Raw genomic sequence first — 25,691 nt, 5'->3', positions numbered from 1 at the left:
TGCTAAGTTGGAGAATTTTTTTTTTTGTTTGTTTTTTGTTATAGAAATGTAACTATTGCCTGGCTATTTCAGAGCACGAAATAGCTAGGAAATAGTTAAAATTCCAGAGCTGTACCCAACATATGTAAGTAGCTGTTAAGCGAATCATTTGAGAACATTTGCAAAATATTGTTTTTTAAAATTATGTATTTAGATATGTTAATTAGATATGTTCATGCACTTATGTAGGTTAGGAATCCCTGATGTATATCTTTGAAAGAGACTTATGAATGACAACTACCTATTCAAAATTCAGACTACACAATTAAAACATGGCAATTTCTGTATGGCAGTTCAAAAATTCAGGAGGTAACATTATGAATGTGACAATGTTTGTTATCCCGTGTTACCAACTTGGACTAAATACTTCTTATATGAACCACACAAAGGATTAAAAGATATATCTATTTATTTACAGTGATTAATAGAATAGCATTTTATACACATGAGAAATAGTTTACATAAAATTAAAATACTTTTCTGAAAGTACTTGAGACAACTACCAAAAAATAGAAAAGAGACATGTCCTCATGAGGAAAAAGCAATTCTTACTATTTCTTTTGCTAAGAAAAGAATATTCAAAATAAAATACAGCACAGATAAAAATAATTGTAAACCATGATATTTTCTTCTTACTTTAAACAGAATCTCTTTACTAAGTATTCTATACTGCATTTGGAAAACTGAACACTAACAGTTCATTTGTAATATTAATGTGAAATGATTCTGACGAAAAGCAATTCCATATAACTCTAAAATTCTGTATATTATCAATATTAAGCTATTATTTTTGCCTATTTAATTAATAATTTAAGATAAGCATAAATGACAACTTTTTCTGCTTCTAAGAGAAGGATAATTTATTAATTAAAGCACTTAATGATAATAACCTTTTTGTTCACTACACTCACCTTGCTAAACCATAAAGGCAGGGATTGAGGTGGGAATGAATTAATGAAAGCAGATTTAATACTTAGAACTGAAACATGAGTTTTTCAGGGTACTGTCATCTGCCAATGCAAGAGTTTGAAATGCAGTAAAGCAGGTTATAGGTGAACAGTAAACAGGTAGGTCATGTATCAGTTGTAGTATTACATGCATGATCTTGTTTTCTTATGAGACATGCTAGTTCCCATTAATCGATCAGTGGATTTCTTTTGACTGACATTACTTAGAAATAATAATTCTTTTCACCATTATTTTCTTTGTTATTTTTGGGGTACATGATTCAGTTTCCTATCTGTTTTTGTCTAAAGTGAGTAAAAAATGTAGCTGCTTATGCCTGAAGAAGAAAGCAGAATTAAAGTGCTATGAAAGAGATAAACTAAGTGTATAGGCTGTAGCTCAGAAGTCTTATGCTAGTAAGACTTGTATCTCAGACATATTAAAAAAAAAAAGGGAATGATCCTTTAAAAATGTGAAAGTAAAATAAAAGCAATAAAATAAAAGTCATTCCCTAACACTGTTGGCACGATCACTGATCAATCAACTTGTGAGTAGTTTACAAGCCAATATTCAACTGTTGGAACCCTTAATTAAAGAAAAATCACTTGAAATTGCTAAGGCATCAGAGTTGACCAATATGAAAATATCTAACAGGTGGCTTGAAAATTTTTATTTAAGGCATAATCGTTGATTGATAAAACTAAATTTTAAGTTTAACGGTTAAAAATATTAATCTCTCCAAAACTTACAAGTAAAAGTAGATCTTACTGTTTAAAAACATTTATGACAAAAGGTTAAAAAGTAATTTTTTGTATTTTGTTTTTGGTTAGATAAAATTAAAGCAGTTTCACACTTGTCAATGTACTTTTATTTACTATCAGAAACTTTATTACTCTTGCATTCTCTAGATTAGTGGATCAAATCCTTACTAGTTCTAATTAATGTGTTTAAATGAAGTGGCACTTTGGTCAACAGAAAGGCAAGCTCTCTAACACATTTCAGTTAATATAATAAATCAGGGTATCAATAATAATAACACAGCAAATTAGGACATGTTCCAATCATATATTATCATATTTATATACACACAGAGAATGGAACAGTACCAAAGCTTTCAGTTTGTAGGTTTGTAATTTTTAGAGAAAGAAATTTAATATTTTCATATCTTGTTTTGAATATGCATCTTGAATAATCAAAGAAACAATCAGAAAAAACACTATTATTATTCTTCCTCTTACACATATAAGTGTGCAAAAAAGAGTTTCTTAAATTAAGTACATTTTTGTGTGAGGGAGAGGGAGAAGAAAAATCTTGAAAAAACAAACTATCATATAAACTAGATCAAAATTGGTTACTAAACATGTTGTTCCTGGCACATAAAACAGATTGATCCACATGTTTGGAATGGGTTACCTCTGCTGTTTATTTTTACCTTCATCATTATAATGACTACTCCACTTTTGTTTCTGAGTGCACATGTGCATAACAAAAGTGAAACTAGCTGGTATAATGATCAGATTTCAAAGACCAAGAATGGCAGGTTATGAAGAATATAGAAATATGCTGATGTGTGCAGATGATCCATGGATAATGTAATAACAAAGATTGTGTGATATTCCTACAATTTTGAAAAGGAATCTATCAACCATAGCCACATGCACGTACTGCAAATGCAACAACTGATGGTTTGGGGGAGGGGGGGGGTGAATAATGAACCACAAGCACACTGATCCAGGAACAAACATGCATTGGTGTATCCACTTTCACGTTATAAAGATTACATAAGAATTGTTCATATTCCCTTTATTACATACAAAGACCACTGATACTAGCAGTTCAAAGTTTTCTGGAAGTTGATATGCCATGACTGTTTCCACAGAAAAGTTTGACCATGAAACTTTTTTTTTTGTTAGTTGTTGGGGCATCAGCTTCTGTGGCCATAATGCACCTCCCAAAGTTTTTGCATTTTACTGTGATCCAAGCCCGAGGCGAGATTCAAACCTACGACCTTTGGGTTGCCAGGCAGGCACTTTACCCACCTGGCTAGCCCGGTCGGCACCATGAAACTGCTCATGGACAAAGCATGCTTAATAAGGGATGTAAATCCTAGAGTATGGATTGTATATATAAGCTTTCCAATGTTGTTTCAAGTAGATTACAGCTAATGGAGTTTTTATACGAACTGTCTTGAAATCTTTCCCACCAGTAAGCTCTTATCTGTTTCCAAGTAGACAACTTAAAAGAGATGATAGCATGAAAATAGCTTTTAAAATCAAAGGAGATTGCATCTGTCAATCATTATTTGATTTGGACCTTCAAAAGGTGAAATTCAGATTGAAAAGTTGTTGAAATTGAATCAAGTGATACATATATAAACACAGAAGATATCAATAGATCAAAAAAATGAAGCAACAATGAGCTCTCTTTTTTAAAGAATTTAATAATTTACTAAGGGGCCTGCCCCCTGCTCGCTGCATTTTCTTCATTCCATCAGCACTTCTGTGTCATCATAAATGTAGATTTGGCAAAATTGTGGAACATCTCTAACAAACATTAAACTTGTTGTTCCTTTCACCGTGGCACCTCCTCGTATTTGCATCATATAAGGGCTGCCGCCACCACCACCTTGTAAGTCCGTGTTTTCGGCATTAAAAGACATGAAGGCATAAAGATTGTTGTAGACGTGAATGTTTTCTTGGAAGTGTCTCCCTTTTTCTGTGTTGCCAAACAACAGTCTTTAAAGTGTCTGGATAGGTATCTGCCATCAGCAAACATGCCTTCCCTCTGTGACAACACGAATGTGTGGCTCTACCAAGTTTGCCACGAAAAGATAATCTGCCGCAATGTTCACATTCATCTACCATATCACCTAAATCACAATATGGCACTTTGGTGGTTTCTTCGTTATCAGGTCCTAGTGAAGATCTTACATTACGTCTGAGCTGTTTAATGGTTTACTGAGTTTTGGCCTGTTCTTCGTCCAATTAGCTACCCACTTCCTGTTGATTTTCCACTTGCTCTGTCATCCCTGAACTTATGCTCTGATTAGTTTGTAACCTTTTGGCATGTTTCTCTCGGAATTGGTAATCTAGGTCACGGCATTGTGTTAATTACTACATTAGCAAATCAAAATGTTACAGATTCTAGACACCAGTTGAAACTCACCGATCGATATCTAATTAGGAAATGACCTATGTAATTATTTACCTGTGCATTTGTAGCGACATAATTGCCCAGCCCATTTATACCACATGACCCGCATCCCTCTTCTCCCACTGGCTACCCCACCACACTGCATTCTCAAGGTCAAATAAATATCACCAGGAGGAAAACTTTTTTAATGTATAGAGAGATAACAATTTTTGGTTTTAATTTATGATTTGATTTTTGGCAATAATTTCACTCTGATTGTGGATAATTTAAGTCCAAATAAGAACAAATTAACATTTAAAAACATTTATGGATAAAATTTTAATTTTTAATAAGGTTCAAACTCCACAAAGAAAAATTCACTCCACAGAGCCAGATGCTAGCAGAAGGCTCACAGCCTAGGATTCACACTCGTTTGTCGAAACCACTCTCGAAAAAGTTTATCTTCACATGTAAAAAGAGTAGCTTCTGTTTTTTCATTAATATCTGCATGATTATCTGATTGGTCCTTACTTACTACCATCTCATGAGTCCTGCCATCCTGTATCCTCTGTACAATGCTGCATGAACTTTTTGAAAGTGTGTTATTGGTCATAACTCAGCACCACTTGAAAAAACCTTCAGTAAGTTCCTTGTAAGTTCACTTTAAAACTTTTAAAAAAGAACCACCTTTTAAAACCATCCAGTTGTCAGTTTATTACATTGTTGTTTGGAAGAAGTTCTCTACATTTTAAACATCCAATCACACCAACTCAAAAAATGAATACTTCATGGACTAAAGCTGTAAATAATAAGACCATACTAACATGCTATTTTAGATTGTCCTATTCAAAGTAGTCCCCCTTGAACCTCAACACAAAGATTCCAGCAAAATTTTCCACTTGCAAAAACAATCTTAAAGTCTTCTTTTTGTCAGGGTCTGCAGAATGTTCAGTGAATTTTCTTGAATAACTTCAACAGTGTCACATCTTTTCTCTTGTGGCAAAAACAGAAATCATAAGGAGGACAGATCCAATGAACATTTGGTTCTACAGGATAGTAAATTATAATATTAAAATTCTACCATGTTTCATTTAATACTGAATAACAGAACAAAAAAACCGAGTGGTCAGAAGCAGAAGTGCATTAACACACCCTCTGAGTAGACTGGGGTTCAAACTAACCGCTAAATACGGTTTATCTGCCAACCTGCACTAGACTGGTGTGGCAGATTATGGTCCATGACCATACATGAATTGTTGAGGAGACTTCCATCCTGCTCTATTTTCATGCATACTACAAGGGTAAAAATATACCACTATGACAGGGATCCAATATTTAACCAAAAATTCAGTAATACAAGTACACAATAGGCCAGTGCTACTGAATTTTTGGTTCTATGGTGAACAGTTCAGAAGCCAGCTCTTGCTAAACCACAGTTCAGGCCTTTTTCCTCCTCACTTTTTCTTGCAGTTGCACCAACACACTTTTGTAGATTGCTGGTTCACTGTCTGACGTGAAGGAATGAATTCATAGTAAATGATGAAGCACTGTTTTAATATTTGAGAAAGTCTATTATGCTTTTTTCAGTTGTGGCAAATCTTTACTCTACTACTGCAAAGATTGGGCTTTGTTATAACCATAGATCCATGTTTTATCACATGTAATGATTGAATTTATGAAATTATGCTCATTTTCAGTGCACTCCAGTAGTTACTGACATTACCTCAACAAACCTCAGTTAGGATTCTCAAAACATCTGCAAATCTTTGGTTAAGCCAGACCAAACCACATAAAACACTAATTCTAGGTTACTGGCTATTTCCCTTATTGCCAATCAGCAATCACTCTTCACACAACCTCTCACTAAGGATATGCTGTTGAAAATTTTTGAAGAGGCTGGTCACCCGGCACAAGGGTCAACATGAACTGATACCTGACAATCTCTGAATTTAGCATACCTCTTAAAAAAGGCTTATTTGAACAGCTCACTAGATCAATTTTCCAATTTGGCTCAGTGTTTTCATCCTTATTTTTGCACCATAAAAACTGCCAAAAACTAAGGTGACCAGACACCCATCCACATTTTCAGTGCTTTGTCCTGGTGTCACGAAAGTTTTTCAGGATTAAAAAATGTCCCAGTAATTTTTATCATCTCTGTATGTAAAAATTTATTTTCAATCTCAAACTAGATCTACCAAATATGGCTCCATAACAGGCATTTGCATTTTTCTGAATAATGCAATACATTTGGAGCTGTGAAATGCAAAGCACACAGTGCACCGTGAACAATCAAGAATTTTGTTGTTTGGAAGGTTTAATATATAAAAAGGTGTGTTGCTGCATTTTTGTCTTGCACAAGAAAAACTACTGAAATTTATTTTAAAATTTTTTGAATTACCATTAAATGAAATATATATTTGTGTTATGTGCATCAGATGATCAAAATGTTGAAATTATGCATTTGAGAAAAATTTGCCCTCTTGTTTGCAAAGAAAGTGAACAAATGAAAAACATGACTCCAAAATTTTAAATGATCACAATATTCATGGTGAAGAAATGAAATCATTTAAAGATGAAATATTTAATATGTATAAAACAGCTTGTGAATACTTAGAAAAATTGGCAGAACCTTTCAATAATAAAAATTTATAGAATGGATGCTTTTAAAAAAGTATATCAGTTTGGGAGGAAGTATAAAATATGTAGAAATATTATTTGCATCCAATTTCAAATCGACAGATATATTATTTAATCAATTACTCTGCTTAAAAATTTCATTTTAAAAGAGCCAAAAGCAAGGAATGATGATGGCTTAGGAGATATTAAGAATGTCTTTTTGTTTGTAGTACTGCACATTATAGAAATGCTGAAAGAATGTTTTCAGAAATAAATGTTCATACTGCTTAATCATAATTATTTTTATAATATATAAAACCACACCTCTCTCTTTTTTTTTTTTTTTTCAAAATTTGTTTTTCACTTTTAGAGCACATATTACCTAAACATGACGTTCTCAGTGTCCTCTTCCTTTTTTTTAGGCTTTAAAACTCATTTTTGTTTCAGTTATGGCCATCAGCATCTGGTCATCACAGCCAAAATGGAAAACCACATACATCTGCACTCAACAACTGACTCATTGTGCAACACTGGCAGAATATATATAAGGATCAGGTAAGGGGTGTGGTATGGAGGATTAAATAGGTTCTTTATGCTATCTAAAAATAATGCAATGGTGCATATGGCAACATTAATCCACAAACTTTTCAATCATCCCTCATATATATATATTGCCTAGTATGTCTTGAATTAATCACCATAATATTAAATAAAAAAGATTCCTAAGGGGCCTCCAAGTTTTTTTTCAAAAACTAATTATACCATTACCTAATTAAAAAAAAAGAAAGGAAAAATATTCCTATTTTGGTCTGTTACACGACCTAGGTTGATCATTTAACATTATAAAATATGCTTCCTACAGCACATAGATTGTATTGCTCAAACAGCAACATGATTTGCACTGTGGCCTAATGCTTAAAAAAAAAAAAAAAAAAAAAAAAAAAAAAAAAAAAAAAGAGAGGGGGAGAGAAAGCCACAAATGCTGTGTCTCATGCTAATTAATGCGTTAAATTTCAAAAAGGGCTTCAACAAAAACAGAAATCATCCTCATCTCTCCAGCTTCATTCTTTAGTGTATATACAACCTTTTAAATTAAAATGAGTAATAAGTCTTTAAAATTTTAATCAGCCAACTGAAATGCAACAACTAAACCATCTTCAAATAGTATTTATCAACTTATACTCGCTGACATGTGAAGTGAGTAAAATTCTTAGCTAAGTTTAAGAAAATGAATGCTATCAAAAATAATTATCCATATGACAGTTCATCTTCAAGCCATAATGGTACTGGTTGCCTAAGACGGGTGAGAAGTTTTGATAATGCCACATTATGTTGCAGGTAAAATTTTTTAAGAAATTTCTCACAGTGAAAATTCAGAGGAACATAATACTCTTCTTCACTATTCCAGAGGCACTTAGTGCTGTTTTCTTGGACTTCACAGAATAATTCTTTCTTTGAATCATACCTATTTGTAAACAATAATTTTATGGAAAAGTTATGTTAATAAACATTTTCAAGAATTCTATAAAAATGCTTTTTATAACTACTACAAGGGACAACAATTAACTTGTGAGGCTTAATAAAAAAAAGTTTGAGGACTGACTTTGTACCTTGAAATTGCAATGTCAAAACAAGTGACTTGTCACAACATAACATGTTTAGTGACTCACTAGACACAGTAATACATGATTCACCTGTTTATCTACAGTCATTGCAAATTAGCATGTTGAACAAAATGTGATAAAATGCATAAAACAAAACGCCAAGTGAATTCTCAGCCATAGTGAAATTGGCTTATGGGAATCTCCGTAGCCGAGTGGTCAGGAGCGGGAGTGCAGTAACACACGCTCTTTGAGTAGACCGGGGTTCAAGCCCGATTGCTAAATACGGTTGATCTGCCAACCCACACTGGACCAGCGTGGCAGATTATGGTTCATTTCCCTCAGCATGAATTGTTGAGGAGGCTTCCATCCTGCAGTGGGTGGATAATGGCTGCAGTTTTTTTTTTATGGGAATGCAACACATTTAACCAAGTCTGTGCCTCACATCCTCACCGATGATCACAGAGAGAGAGAGCAGGGAGTTCATGCATGTTGGGACCTTTGTCAACACTTTGCTGCTGACCTACACTTTGTTTCTTGCATCATTACTAGTGACGAATAGTGAGTATATGCGCTGTGACCTGGAAACAAAGGCCGAGTCCTCTTAAATGAAGATTTAAGATTCTCTGGGGGGGGGGGGGGGTTGACAATCTGATGAAATGTAAAAATCGTGGTTATTGTATTTTTTCTCATAGGGTTCATTATGAATTTGTTCTGTATGGTCCAAAAGTGATGAACCGGGAAAACTATGAAACAGTTCTATGGTGATTGTGTTATGCCATTTGTAGAACAGTACATTTGTAGCATGGTCAGAACAGTGGGCTTTGGGGAATTGGCACTTGTATCATGAGAATCTCCCTGCATGATCTGCATTTTCCATTCAAGAATTTGAGAAGCACTCCCATTACTTTGTCTTATCTGCAATACTCGCTGGATTTAGTTCCATGTAACTTTTTTTTTGTTTCTCAAGCTCCTCTGAAAAGGTCATAGATTTGCAAAAACTGAAAAAATTATTCAGAAAGCAACACAGGCTCTTTGAGATTGTGTGCATATTCTAATCTATTCCAGATTGTAATTCTATTCTCTCACATTATTATTATTTATTTATATATTTTTTTTCAAAATAATGCTTTTTAAAGCATCATTTGTAGCATTAGGGTATACTGGCTTATCATGAGGACATTCTTCCAGGTGTGATGAATCATATTCGAAGCATAAGTTTTTCATAACTCTGTTAGGTTTTGAACATTTTACTATTTTTTTCAACTATTCCTCTTTTTTTTTTTTTTTATTTACCATTACACTCTTGTAACTCACACTTGTGTTTGTTACATCATGCTACATTGTTTGAGCATGCCACCTTCTCAATCAAATCCAGGGGTAAAACAGGGGTAAAATTCTCAACAATGAAATTAGTTAGCTAATTAGTTTATGTTTAAACAATGATTGATTTATCCAAAGAAATGAAAATGTAGCCTGCAAAATCACGCAAATTATAATAATAAAGAAATTATTTATGACTTACAAAAGTTAAAGAATGTTTATTCTTCTTCATCAACTGAATGCACACTTGTTGATCACTCATTATTGGCTCGGCACTCGTTGGTGTGTTGCACAAGGAGTCGTCTTCTTCAGAAATGCTTCGAGGCATTTGTTTCCAAGATAATCTCTTTTCTTTACAAATTTCATGATAGCATGCATAAGCATTTTTTAATGGCATGCACAAATTGCAACTAACATGATATGCATAAAAAGAAAAAAAAAGGGATGAAGAGAAGATTCTGAAAGTTTTTTTATATGATTGAAGATTTCAGTAAAGGGGAAACACACTTCACCATAATAACGTAAAAAAACCCACACAATTCCAGCTAGCGGTATTTTTGCAAATGCAATAACATAAGAGTTTACTATCCGTTTATAATTGATTGCACTAACAGAAAAGCCCAATAAACCGGAAAGTGCAAACTGTTTTTATTGTTTTATGGTACTGACCTCCAGAAAAGTGTTTTAGAAAAATATCACAAAGGCATTCAAAATTGATTCTTATACCGGAACATATGATAACGATGCAAGTGTAGCGCAATTTCCATTATAAAAATGACCATTTAGAGAGATAAATAACTTAGTTATATAGTGAAAATTTCAACTTCTGAGGCTTGGAATGAATTACCAAAAAAACAACATGTTATTGGATTCACATTATGATATTTTCATGATACAACGATGGTGTCTCCGAACGGATTAATATGTAAAGCGGAGTACACTGTATTGTATAGCTACATGCGTGGCTTGAAATGCGGTATTTATGAATGTTTATCATTCATTTTTTGCAATTAATGTTCATATTTTCAAATTTGTTTATACTTGAAAAAAAAAAAATTGTAAACACGAGAACTCGTAAAGTGGGAACTGCCTGTACACGGTGCCCAGAGAATTTCCATGTAGCACTGTCAAGATCAATGGAGTCTTAGTATTATAGTTAATGAAGTATTGTGCCTAAGTATCCTCCTCCATCTTTGATAGGCTACAATACAGTCCTATCAAAGATGAATTTTGTAACAAAACAAAAATTGAATATTTTGCTTTGTTACAAAGTAAAATATTCAATTTAAAATTTAAAGTTACTAGGAGAAGTGCTATTTCTGCAGCTTTTATGGAAAGAATGCTACTGCACAAATCAACTGATAGAATAAATACATAACTCATTATACATTAATTTCATGTGCATTACTATACTTACCTGAGATGTTTATTATAGTCGTAAAATGGTTTTATTTTCAGGAACTGTTGAACTCTGTATAGAACAGAAATAGGATCCATTTTCAGTTCTTCACCATCAATGATCATTAGCTAAAGTTAAAAAAAAAAAAACAACTTTGTTTCAACTGCAAGATTATTTTATTATAAAACAGCTATTAAAAATACCGTTGTATTATATTTTTAGGGAAATTTAGAGATATAAAAATACAGCACACAGACATAATTAAATATTTGATACTATACTGCAGTAGTTAACATTTCTATACAACAAAAATTTTTAAACTGAAACAAATTCTATATGGCAAATTTAAATCAGAAAACTTTTACAGAATGTCATATTATTTAAAATTCTTTCTGTTACCACAAACTTCTTCCATCACTTATATCACCACTGGAAAAAACACCCTTTGTTGTTTTCTGTGCAAATCAAAAACATTGTAATTTCAGGATCACTTCCAATTTCAGGGATGGGGGAATGAAACAAAGCCAAGAAAGTGGAGGTTGTAGAGGGGAAAAGTATTTCCTCTTTTGCCAAAAAGTTTATTGAAAGTAAAGTAGTACTCAATTCTCTGCTTACCAGAGCTGTAGTTATTTCACTGAGATAGGATTATACATGCAGCTAAGCAAGTTGCTCTATAGGATGATATTTATAATTTCCCAGTATTTTTAAAAATGAGAGATTTCTACCATTCAAATATTATAAATGCTCTTATTTCCCTTACTTCAAAAGGTCTGCAAAATAATGCAGAAATATATCAGTAACCACTTTCTTTGTCTTGATTTTAGTCTTTTGCAATGGACTGATAGTTTCCACTCTGATTGATTGCCACATATCAACTTGAGTACCTAAAAATTTTTTCCTTTCACCTTCACTTTTCCCTTCCATATATCAGCAAATTATATTAAATTGGAAATATTAAAAATTTTAATATGGACCGCCTTTCAGTCTTAGAAGACACTGGCAAACACAAAAAGCACATTTTAATGAGAAGTGTAACATATACTTTAGTGTAAGTTATGCTTGACAGTTAAAGCTACATTAATTATATTGAGAGGAAATTTATAAACTTAAAAATACAGATAACTTAATTTATGCCATCTGTCTATGGTATTTACAGTTGGTAAATTTGTGTCAGGAAATTTATTAATATTGCTACAGCTTATCCAAACACTAACAGTGTTGGATGGAATATCGGGGGGGGGGGGGGGGACAAGCCCCTTGTTAAAAAAAAAAAAAAAATATTAGTTTGATAAAAACTTACAACTATTTTAACTGGGGTTGACCCATAACTTAAATTTTTCTTGAACAAGTGCCTTGTTAACAAGTTGGTTCAATAAGTTTGGGCAGAAGGAAATGAATGGTGACAATCATTCCTGATAGGATGATATCCACTGACACGTATTAACTGACATGCAATTAATAAACATCTTAAAGATGGTATGATTCAAATCATTAATTCTTACTTAAGAAGGCATGATTTGAATTGGGCTGAACAAATAAGGAACTTACTCTAAAAAAAAGCTTACTCCAAAAAAAAAAAAAAAAAAAAAAAAAAAAAGCATTTTGTGCTGCAAGGAAGAGTTTTTCAAAGCTGCACAACAAGCAGTAAGATACATTGAAGTTTGGGAGGTGAATGTGGATCCAGAACTTATGACAAGGGATCAATGCGTAGGATGCTGAAAATGGAAAACTATATTGCAAGGCACTGTACCAAATTTTAGTGAAGCATTGATAAAAGAAATGTGATAATCCAAAGTAAGATCACTTTATGTTTATTAGCTGGCAATTAGATTTTTGCAATTCTTAAGTATTCCTATTATTCACAGAATGATAACTGCTTTACTATTTCCTTTAGATCACATACTTAAACATAAAATTTAAGCAACTTCTTTTCAAATTAACAACCCAAGTACTGACAAATCAACCTCTTACCTGTTGTGGTGGATAAAAATTTAGCCACCTATCTAAATGTTGCGCATACATGCCAGGATTAAGGCACCTATTTCGAAGTTCCCTGAGTGGTTTAGGTGCTCTATCTCCAGCTGTTATCACTTCACAGAAGCTATATTTTTGAGATGTATGGTCTCTCTGGTTTCGCATATACTATAAGGGGGAAATAAATATTCAAAAATATGTCACATTTTAAAAATAATTCAGAAACTTACTAAAGTAAGGTAAAAATTAGCTAGATTTACATTTCATTTTCATGCCTGTTTTTTTTTTTTTTTTAATTTCTTTCAAATTCCAGTAATTTTTTTTCCCTACAGAATTGTTTTTGGTATGGATGTTTAAAGGCCAAGTTATACACAGTAAAACTTCAACAAGATGGACTAGTGATAGGGCCAAAATTACAGATTAACAGATTATAATTATAGTAAATCCCCTGTTGTAAGAGCATTAAAGTGGCAGTGCTGCAAGAACTCCCCCACTTTCAATGCTCTTTTCTTTTCATCCCCATGGTCAATCCTATGAATTTCTATAATGCTCCTGTTTAAAACATTTTTCCACTTATATAATTTTTTTTTTAAGAGTCCAATAAGAAATAAACCCGAACGTAATCCTCCTTCCTCTTGATTTGAGTTTTGAGAAAGGAATGTTAGACTAAATTCTAAGAATGGTTTATGGTACAATTTGTTTATTTCATAAGAATTTTCTGTGCAGGTGATTTTATTTCTTAAAGTGTTTAATTTAAAATGTTGAAGACAGAAAAAAACTGACTTTACAACTCAGTGTCTAGCCATTTATTGTTACATTTGTATACTCTCAGCTTTTTTTTTTTTTTAAATTCACATTACTCATCACCTTTCCTTCCTTACACAGTAATTGTTATCTTTGAGTGTGTTCAATATTGGCATCAATAAACAAATGTTTGGAAGTCATTATAGAAAAATTATAATTAATTTGATGAATGACATCATGATTATATTAATATTCCATTTATCATGTTATAATACTCAAGTTATGTTTATTATAATTTAATGAAATCTTTTAAAAATTTCATTGTTCAGCAACATGAAAAAAAATAGGTTGAGTATTAAAAAACAAGTGTGGTACATTAAACTGTGCAGGTTTCCAACTTATACATAAACCTTTGTTTCATATCTCCTGTTTAAAGCAATAATAATAAACTGAAAATCAATGTTATCTCCCAAAATACTGATGAAATATGAAAACAGTTCTAAAAGGGTGCGGGGGGGGGCGGTAAACATCACTGTTCCCTATAACAAGAGTTTACTGTATGTGCAAATATTTTTAAGTCATTGTTCATAAAAACAAGCAAATTCATTCATAATCCAATGATGCATATTAATATACAGGGTGATTCACTACCAGTGCGACAAACTTGCAGGAGGTGTAGGGAGCACAAAGACGAATCAGAATCACATAGCATTGCAGGGTCCGAAATGCCTTCGTCATGCGGTAGAGGACGTTGAACGGGAGGTCGCGTGAACAGTGATCCCGCTGGAAGTCAGCATTTGCGAACCAGTTCCCGAGGCAGTAGGATAGATGAGTATTCAAACGTTGAACTGGCCGACATGCACCTCACATATGGAGCTGAGGACTGTAACGGGCGCACCGCTCTGCGCTTGTATCAGGAACCCCGCACAGGCGTGCTCCTCATCATACGATTTTAATCGTATGATGAGAAGGTTATGTGAGACTGGTTGTTTCACGAGAGGTACCATGAATCGAGAGCAAACGACGAGAACGCCAAACAATGAGGAGAATGTCCTACGTCTTGCAGAAGGCAATCCGAGTACGAGTACTCAAGCGATAGGCCAACGATTGGGTATTTCCCAATCCACTGTATGGAGGATACTGTCAACAAACCAAATGAGTTCATACCATCTGCAACACGTCCAGTCATTGGAGCCTGCGGATTATCCACTCCGGAGGACTTTTGCTACTTGGTTTCTTCAACAGAAACGGTTCACAAATGCTGACTTCCAGCGGGATCGCTGTTCACGTGACCTCCCATTCAACGTCCTCTACCGCATGACGAAGGCATTTCGGACCCTGCAATGCTACGTGATTCCGATTTGTCTTTGTGCCCCCTACACCTCCTGCAAGTTTGTCGCACTGGTAGCACCCTGTAGATGTTACTAGGACATAAATATGACAAAAATAATTTTTTCTTTTTGTCATATTTAAAACAAAATTAAATATAAAGGATATAAATTAAATAGAATGAATATAACGTGATTTTTTAAAACAAAACTTTGGGTTGAATGTTAATTAACTATGAATTTATTCAGATGTAGCCAGCCCCTCCCCAACTGCATTTTCTTTTTCGAAAAAATTAATTTTTTGTTGTGTAGCAGTCCTATTGTATTTTTACTTCATAATGCTGTTTTTATACCTCTTAGAATTCCAAAACATTTTTTTAAATTCAATAAGAGCAATGAAATTTTGAAGAGTGCTAAGAGTGAAAATTTTCATCTTTAATTTTTTAATCTTTGCTCCTCACTTCATCTACAGATTTTTCTTCTTGAAATACTGTTTCTAATTAGTCTTCAAGCCCAGCGGTTCTGAAACTGTGCACCGCGATACCCCAGGGTGTTGCAGCGAACTCACAGGGGCACTGCAAGATATTTTAAATTTTCAAGGAAATCTCAGCAATACACGACATCTGTCACACACCGCACAAACTACTAGCTCGAGGTAGTTCACAGTTTCAACATTACTTATTAAGTTATTTGGACCTAACTACTTAATAAACGGAACTGTTAGGCATTTCTTTTGGCCTAGGGGTTCCATGAAAAAATTACTGAGACATTAAGGGTGCCGTGAACCGAGAAAGTTTGGGAACCTCTGTTCTAGCCACATTCTTACATTGCCCACAATTAATATCCATTTTGCTAAAGCTGTGTAATAATATATTTTGACACTATCTTTGATTCTATCTAAAAAAATAAGAATATCATCATCTTTTAATAGCTTTTTTTTGTATGCTTATTTCTGTATCTGTTTTCATCATCAGCCATTTTCAATCCACTGCAGGATGAAGGCCTCTCCAGCAACTTTTCAGTTCCTTCTGTTTTGTGCAATGGCCATCAATTTACTACTCACAAACTCATGAATTTCATCTGTCCATCTCCATCGTTGTCTTCCAGGTTTTCTTCTAGCTCCTCTTGGGTACCATTCTGTTATTTTCTTAGTCCATCTGTCATCATGTCTTCGAGCTATGTGTCCTGCCCAAGACCATTTTAGTTCTTTAGTTTTGATAAGAATGTCCTTTACTTGAGTTTGCTGCCTAATCCATCTGTTTCTCTTCTTATCTAACAGTCTGATTCCCAATATAATTTGTTCCATTCTTTGCAGTGTCGTTCTCAACTTCTCTTCCATCCTTTTGGTGAGTGCCCAAGTTTCACTTCCATAAGTCATGGTGGGGAGAATACATTGGTTCATTATTTTACTTTTCAGACAAATTGGGATATTGCTCCTCAGTATGTGACTATATTTCCCGAATGCTACCATCCAAAATTTATTCTTCTCTTGACTTCCAGCCATTTATCATTATCACAGCCAATGACTTGTCCCAGATAAGTATATGACTCCACCTTTTCAATTACTGCTCCTTCAATCATTATATCCCTTTCTGTGGCACACTTGTTCATCATTACTTTTGTTTTAGCCATATTCATCTTTAGTCCAAAATCCTTACTAACTCTACATAACTGACTAAGATTTTCCTCTAATTCTTTGGGATCGTGGCTTATGACCACAATGTCATCTGCAAATCGTAAATGGTTTACGTACTCTCCATTCACATTGACTACTTTCTACGACCAGTCTAATCTTCTGAAAGCTTCCTCAAGGGCAGCTGTAAACAACTTCGGAGATAGTGTGTCTCCTCGTCGAACTCCTTTCTGAATTATAAATTTCCTACTCTCTTTGTCTAGTCTAATAAAGGAGGTAGCATTCTCATATATTTTCTTCAAAATCATAATATATGGGGTATCTTTCCATTGCCCGAAACATTGCCTTATGCTGTATGGAGCCAAATGCCTTTTCATAATCCACAAATGCCAGGCATAATGGTGTTTTATATTCATTTGCTTTTTCCATTAGCTATGATATTACGTGAAGGTGATCCATAGTTGAGAATCCTGTCCTAAAGCCAGCTTGCTCTTTTAGTTGATTCTCATCAAGTATTCTTTCTAATCTGTTAGCAATGACCCTTGCGAACAACTTGTAAATGTGGGATAACAAGCTAATTGGTCTATAATTTCCAATTTCTGATTTATCTCCTTTCTTATGCACAAAAACTATGATTGCATTATTCCACTCCTTAGGCATCACACCTTTTCTAATGCATTTTGAGAAGTCTTGCCAGTTTTTGTGTCATGTCTCTTCCTCCAAATTTTAAAAACTCTACAGTAACTTCATCTTCCCCCAGGGCTTTCTGATTCTTCATTTTCTTCAATGCATGTTCTACCTCATCGGGAAGGATGTTGGGTATGTTGTATGTGTTACTAATTTGTGATCTTCTTCCCCACTGTTGGCATTATTCCCTTGCTCCTTGTATAATTCTCTATAGTAGTCTTCTGCTATTTGAATTTGAACTATGCCTTCTCTGCTATTTATAAGTGCACCATCAGTATTCTTCAGTTTCAGTATCATTTGTCTTTCTGTATTACTGCTCATGGCTGCTGATTTAAGTTCTTTGTTTTCCCTTAATGCTTGTCCTACTTTACTTGTGTTAAATCTTCTTATGTCCTCTTTGAGTCTCTTTCGGCTTTACATAACTCAGTATACTCAATTTTCTCCTTGTCGGTGTTTATCTTGCTCCTAATTTGTCATCTTCGGTTCATCATAACAAGTGTTTCTTGACTAATTTTTTCTTCTTTGGATTTCTTTTTACCTGTAGGTTTCTTGGGCTTTCACTTTCAGAAAGTTGTAATATTCCTTGTCAATATCTTGGTCCTGAGCCGTCTGCAGAAGCTCAAACTTGTTCTTAAGTTCCAGTACATACTACTGCTTTTTCTCCTCTTCTGTTATCTAAAAGACCTTCATATTATTTACTCGAGTCAGTTTGTTCCTTTCTTTTCTTACATCTATATCAAGTGTGTATTTTACCATTCTGTGATCACTTCCAACATTTACCTTGTTCAGGACGGTAACATCATTCACAATATATCTTCTGTTAGGATGAAGTCGATTTCATTAGTTGTTAATCCATTTGGGCTCTTCCATGTCCACTTTGTTTATCCTTTTCTTGAGAAAAGTATTCATTACTGACAATCCTCGAGATTCTGCAAATTCCACAAGTCTTTCACCTCTTTCATTTCTTTCACCAATTCAAAAATTTCCTATAGTTCCCCTTTTTGCACTGTTTTGTCTCTTTTCAACCTTAGCATTGAAGTCCCCTGTAATAGTGTAGTGGGTTTTCTGCTCGTCTAGAAGGCTCAATTTCTGTGTACATTTCTTCAACCTCTTCATCATCGTGGCTTGATGTTGGTGCATAAGTCATTATAACCTTTAGCTTGTACCTCTTAGAAATCCTGAGTAGTAGTCTTGATACCCCTGTATTGCCTCATTCCAACTTACAGCCCAGTTGTAAATAACACTTTTTATCTTATAATTTTTAATACTGGTTACTGTCTTTTCTTCTCATGTCCTGCCTTCCCACTGTTGAAAATTAAACACTTCAGTTGTTTCCTCTGATATGTTTACACTTAAGTATGACTCTCTTATCCATAGTGTGCAGGAGCGCTGTGGTACTGGATGGTAAGAAAAGCTACTTGGTATTGCCAGTGTCTAACATGAGTGCAGACCGAGATTTCAGTTTCCCCATCTGTTTGGCATGATGTGCTGACTGCACCATGCCAGCTTATATAAACTGACTACCATGGTGCAGTCAACATTTCTCAACAAATTCAAAACCTAAACTTTCACAAATTGTCATTAACAATTTGAACTGAATTGATGTACTACTAGTTCAGTCTTAAGGGTTATCAAGCTTAAGAGGTTATCAAGTGCAGACTTCTCCAATTCAAAAGGACAGTTTTATTTGGGGGTGGGGGGGGGGACTGTCAATGAAAAGGGTAACTTTTTTTGTAACAGGGCTATTCAAAATGTTTCAACAGCAGACTTAGGTTTTTTTTTTTTTTTTTTTTTTTTTTGGGAGTGGGGAGAGTCGTATTAAGGTTATTACTATATTTAATACCACTCATATACCACATGAAATTAATAATATAGTTTATTAAACAATTGCCTAAACCACTATATATTAAGGTGAAATTTCAGGCATCTTGCCGATACCCATCATCAGACCATTCTGTTGGGGGACAGAACAATAGAAAGAGTTACAAATTTGACTATATTACAATAGCAATTACAATTATTACAAATTACAAAGATATTAATTAATTGTAAATTTTAGGTCTAAAAAGTATTAGGTTTGAATTATTGTTACAATAGAAAACAGATATTAATTTCAGTAAATCCAAATACATAAAGATTAAAATTCTTACTTGCTAACAGACTCCTGTTAGCAGGCAAGACCTACTTCTGATGCTGCCAGAAACCTGATGTGCATCCCGACAAGAGGTACTACCAAAAGTTAATTTATAGGTGAGGGATTAATTCCATTAGCCAATAGATAGGTGTCAAGTTTTTCTATACTGGATCTGGTGGTTCTTGTGTGGTGGAAACCTGGGGTGACCTTTACTCTCATACTCTGGATATCAGTGTGCAGGCTGATATCCAGATATTAGGGGTCTGGATGGGGTTGTTCTTCCGGATGACTGGATTATTTTCTCATTGAAAAGGTGAAAAAATATTGTGGGTTAAATTCGACTCCCTGTTTTCTGTTGATTGTTGAGGCTCCAAACATTTTTATGAAGAAGGCTTCTTTAAATTTGCTTCTGTTGTGCTGGTTGTCTGTATAAAGGATTCTAGTGTTGAAATCTCATGTAACGCTGTGTCGGACTTTTGGATTCTTCCACATTGTACATCTTTTTTATGTTCTTTGATTCTGCAATATGATTCTCCTATGTAAGTATCCCCACACCTACAGTCTATTTTATAGATAGGACCTTTAGGGTTGTAGGGGGCTATTGAGCTGTTGTTTTAAGATTTGCTTGAAGGCTGAACTCTTGAAAAAGATGGAGTTACCAAATTTTCTAGCTTCTCTTGCTATGTCAGCAGGTAAGAATTTTAATCTTTAAGTATTTGGATTTACTTAAATTAATATCTGTTTTCTATTGTAATGATAATTCAAATGTTTTCTATTGTAATGTTTGTTTTCTATTGTAATGATAATTCAAACCTAATACTTTAGACTTAAAATTCACAATTTAATTATGAACAGAAGTGGTATATTCTAGTTCAAAAGAACTACAACATACCACTTTTGTTTATACTCACGAACGAATATCAAATTTTGCTTTAAACTGGGAAAATGTGCAATAGAAATGTATGAAATGTTAAAAACTGTTTATGGTGATGAAATTAAGTCACACTAGTATGTTTGAATGGTATAAGCGGCTGAAGGCAGATGTCACAATGTTTGCAATGACCCAAGATGTGGGCTTCCATCAACCTCTAGAAATGAGGATATATAGTTGAAAAATTTCAAGAAATTGTGGCAAGGGAACATCATTTGACCCTCAGAATGATGGCTGATGAGTTGATATAAATAAGGAGATGATTCATCAAAATCTTTGAGAAAAGGATGGTCTCTTAAAAATCTGTGCTGCACAGCCTCACAAATAAGCAGAAGTAATGAAAAGCGTCTTCACAAGAAGACTTCATCCAGATTTGTCAAGCCAATTCTAACTTCCTTAACTGTATTATCACTGGAGATGACTGTTGGGTGTTTCAGTTCAACACACAGACAAAGTGTCAGATCATACAGTGGACTTTGAAATTGTCACCAAAACCTAAAAAGTTTTGTTTACAGAAGTCCAGGATCATAACAATGTCTATTATGTTTTTGACAAAGAGGGTGTGATTCACAAGGAATTTATACTTGAAGAGGAGAGTCAATGCTGCATTATGCGTAGTGCTTCAACGGACTTTGGTGAGGCTGCAATTTCAAGAGAAAGGCATCTGGTTCTTGTTGCTTCACAGTGCCCCCTGCCCATTCTGCACATGTTACGAAGACATTTGGCCCATTCTGCATGTGTTATGAAGAAACTTTTAGAATGGTGTAATAAATGCATTCAATCAGCTGGTGATTATTTTGAATAAAAATTGTTTTGTTGTTATTTGGTTTTTAGGAGCATTGGCAACTAAGGCCATATTTCTCTGGGGATATGCGGTGGTCATTCCCTGATCTTTCCGCATCCTCCATATTTGGTGGTCACGGGCTCGAACCTCGGTCTAATCAAGAAACGTGTGCTATGCACTGCTGCTCCTGCCCACCCAGCTACGGAGGTGCCTTGAATAAAACCATTTTTAAGCTCCATTACTTTGTTTTTTATTTCACCAATCGGGGAACTTCACTGCCATGCTATAGGACCACTGAAAAATGCAACAAAGTCAAAATGTATTTGTTTGCAATTACATATAGTTGGGATTGTGTTCTCTGTCGAAATCTTTACATTTCACAACTGGTTGAAGCTGACTATAACACGCCACACCAACAAATTCAAAGTAACAATCTTTTTCACAAACAAATTCTCATAAAAAAATCAAACACCTATGTATTTAATCTAATTACCTTGTTTTAGCAACATACACAACACAGAATAAGCTACCTAATAACTAGTAACAAGGTGCACTAAACTCCACCTGAGTTGGTAATGCTAGTTATAAAGGAAACAAGCACTGAAATCAAGATATTAAAAATTGTCTTTATTAAAAAATCAAATATGTAACATATTTGTTATATTGTTATAATACACAAAATCCTTCACCTAATGTTTAATGCGGAAAATTTTAAAGATGTGGCAATAGTAGCAGCCTTTCCCAGGAAATCAGCACTAAAAGGGACATGGGGCATAAAAGGATACTTTTATGAAAGGATGCTGAGAAAGGCTTGAGTTCTGTAACTCTGAGCATTTGGAAACTAGACAACTGCAGAGAGAGAGAGAGAGAGAGAGAGAGAGAGAGAGAGAGAGAGAGAGAGAGAGAGAGAGAGAGAGAGAGAGAGAGAGAGAGAGAGAGAGATGATGGATAGATGATGGATAGAGAAACACATAAGGGGGCAAATATTTTAAGTGGAAAAGGAAAGGATAGTTGCAGACAGACATCTGTAAATTTGCTTTCAATCAGGGAGTGATTATTGGAATGGGCTTTCATCTAGTGCTGTAGAGATGGATAGTTTGAATAAATTTAAAGAAGAATTTAGAAACTATTGGAAGTGAGAATCGACATAAGACTAAGCATTTATCTGCAGCCGGTGGGATGGGTGAACAAAGTGCTTTTTTTGTTGCTGATACTGTATAAGCTTACTTCCTTGCACCGTCACTACTAAAAGTAGTCATAAGTCACTACATTGTCACTACTGAAAAGTGTTCATAGCAAAGACTCAATTTTCTGCATTTTAAAATGAAATAGCCTATAAAGTTTTAGTTGATACAGATGACCTGAATTTCAGTCTGTTCTTTCTGACAAGGCTGAAAATGTGTTTGCATTCTGAATTCTTATGAAAATAAGGCTGGAGAACATAAATGTATTCTACTACTTCAAAATTCTATCCACTCCAGGAACATTGCCTAACTTAGCCCATATACCATAATACTGTCCTTGTGGAAAATGCTGATGTATCAATTTGAAATTTGCTTCTGAGCTTCATCTCTTGTTTCTTCATCCTTCATAGGCAGATTGGAGGTACACAATTAAACAAAGTGGCAATTCGTTCAAAGGAAATGATTAACAATACAGCAATTCAAGTAAGATACGTCTTAAATTGTGAATTTGTGAAGATGCTATCTGGAGAATTATGTTCAGTTTATGAAAGTGGATATGATAGAAAGGCTTTGCCAAAAAAGAAATATACAGAATGTTTTGTTAAAATTACAAGAAAGAAACAAATATATTTCCTTAAAGTGAAAATAAAATAATAAATAATAAAAATATAGGAAACAAATACAAAGCTATTACAACAGCAATTTCAAAAATATTTAATCACAATTACAGTAAACTCCAGTATCTATTTTTATAGATTCTCTAAGCATTTAGCTAAAAAAAGAAAAATAGCAACTTACCTGATACCAAGAATAGGCACGTTTTATTGGACTAATAATAATGGCAATAAGTTTGGCATGTGGTAATAGGGAATATGCTCTCATTGGTACCAGTTCTCCATCAAAGTAAGTGGTCCCCTTTTCAAACAAGTACTTTCCTGTAGAGTTTTGTGGTTCAAGAAAAAAATTCATATACCTGAAATTCAAAACAAGTATTCTGCATTTGACTTATATATTTATTTATAGTTCTAGTATTATGGCAAAGTAGAGGCAAAGATATGGAGGAAACTCAGGAAATCATTTAATTCTTTAGGAAAACAGACTTTGCCAAAAAAGAAATTTCTCATTTCAAGTCCAAATCAAGTATCACATTTAACTGGATGTGGCAACTGTCTTTTAATTTATATTTATTCTATAAAACAGCCCACCATTTCAAAACAAAGTATTTCAATATTTCAAACCAAACTATTTTAACAAAAGAACACATAAAATATGCAAACTCAGCCAGGTTTGTATGATTTGACTGTCACCAGATTTTCATTTATCATAGTGTGTTGCTACCTCTTCTCATTACACACCATGAACTCAGTTACAGTTATCACTAATATGTTTTGGCATTTTACTGCAACTGAAGAAAAAAGGAAGGAAGGAATGAACTTTACCTGTCAATTGTTAATTATATAGGTGGTCAAGAACCTATAATGTCCTGGACTATTTCCCCTAATAATTTTTCCCTTACAAAAATTATACATTTCAACACTGCTCACTAATACAAGCAATCACAATCACCTTTGAAAGTTATAGCATTTTAGCGTTTTATTTTCTAATTTTAATGTGTTTAACACAGTATATTTTGGATTTTATATGTTAAGCATTCACTTATTTGCTATATTTTATTTTCATTTTATCAGATTGGTGTGTGCTATTATAATTATCATGATGGAATTTCTAGACTCAGAAACAACACATGTTATCTCTTATTGTTGGTCACCATTACTGGTCATTGTTTATGGGCAAACAATTTTAATTCAGTCAGATAGAAAATCAATGAATAATTTACAAAAGATGCAGTAGCAATAGCAACATAAATGTAATATCATCTTATAAGAATATTAATTTCTAATAAGTTGAATTTAATGTATTTCTTATATGTAAGAAATAGTCTAAATATGATAAGACTGGATTACAGAGTTTTATTTTAGCCAGAGAGTTGTTAGTTACTGGAACAAGTTGCCTCAACAGGTGGTTGAGGCTGACAGTGTGGGGAAATTCAAAGTTTAGCCGGATAGGTACTTACATGAGGAAAGAGTCACAAGTAGTTCATTTTATTATTATTTTTATTTTTGGCTGGTACAGCAAAATCCTCAGGCTACCTGGCATCATATGGCTTTTGACACTGTTGCACATAAGACTGCTGTACAAACTGGAGCAGCATGGCATTAAGGCAGTGGTTTTCAACCTTTTTTTAATAACGGCACCCCTAAGTAATTTATTTTATTTTGCAGCACCCCTACTCAATTTTCTAAATATATATATATATATATATAAAATATATATGTTATATGATATTTATTACAATAATATAATTATAAAAATTACATTTCATAATACAAATTATATATATACAATATATAATTTTATTCTTTATATAGAGGTACTAAGTAAACCAATTATAGATCACCACAAAATTAAAAAGATACTGTACACCTTTTTATAATGAAATAAACATATAAATTAAAAAATAATAAGTTTAAGTAACTTAAACCCAAATTACGTGGCACCCAAGGAATGTTGTTGCGGCGCCCTAAGGTGCCACGGTTGGAAACCACTGCATTAAGGGCAAGTTTCTGCTATGGATAAAGTGATGATTGAGTGGGAGAAAACAGAGAGTGGACACTGCTCAATAATAATCAATGGACATTGCTCTTCGTGGACTAATGTTATTAGTGGAGTCCCTCAGGGTTCAGCATTGGGCCCAATTTTCTATCTTCATCAGTATCACTGATGAAGGCATATCAGGCTTAATGCTGAAGTTTGAAGATGATACAAAGGTTGGCAGGGTGGTTAATGACAGTAATGACACTTTGCTACTGCAACAGGATCTAGAAAAGTTAGGCAGATTGGCTGAGAAATGGCAATTGAAGTTTAACATTGACAAATTCAAATGCAAGGTACTGCATATGGGTAGCAGCAACTCCAGCGTAACACACCAACTGTGTAGTACTACACTCAGGATAGTGGAAAATGAAAAAGATCTCAGGGTAATTTGCAGTCAGATATGAAGTTCTTTGAGTAATGCAGACAGGCTACCAGGGCATACAGGAATTTTGTATATATAGAAGAAATGATATGTTTGCTAGCAAAATTCCTGTATATCATTGTATAATGGCAATGGTCATGCTACATCTTGAGTACTGATACAAATCTGGAGGCCTCATTTTAGGAAGGATATGGAACTGC

The 25,691-nt window shown here is 34.0% G+C and overlaps 1 protein-coding gene across 3 annotated transcripts in view; it reads right to left on the bottom strand.

The window, feature by feature from the left end:
• Positions 1–7,927: 7,927 nt before the first annotated feature.
• Positions 7,928–25,691, bottom strand: part of LOC150081647 (bifunctional heparan sulfate N-deacetylase/N-sulfotransferase-like) — a 160,294-nt gene continuing 142,530 nt past the window's right edge. For 2 of the 3 annotated variants that reach the window (XM_090379507.1, XM_090379509.1), the window contains 4 exons: positions 23,253–23,427; positions 13,027–13,197; positions 11,074–11,183; positions 7,928–8,197 (listed from right to left, as the gene is read on the bottom strand). In XM_090379507.1, coding sequence (XP_090235633.1) covers positions 7,981–8,197; positions 11,074–11,183; positions 13,027–13,197; positions 23,253–23,427 — 673 coding nt within the window. In that variant the 3' untranslated portion in view covers positions 7,928–7,980. The remainder of the gene's footprint in view (positions 8,198–11,073; positions 11,184–13,026; positions 13,198–23,252; positions 23,428–25,691) is intronic. The other variant, XM_090379508.1, reaches the window with a different exon arrangement.

The sequence above is a fragment of the Mastigoproctus giganteus genome, chromosome 8, assembly GCF_048544385.1.
Source record: "Mastigoproctus giganteus isolate SK-2022 chromosome 8, ASM4854438v1, whole genome shotgun sequence".
Taxonomy (NCBI): domain Eukaryota; kingdom Metazoa; phylum Arthropoda; class Arachnida; order Uropygi; family Thelyphonidae; genus Mastigoproctus; species Mastigoproctus giganteus.
This window is presented reverse-complemented; position numbering and strand designations above follow the sequence as displayed.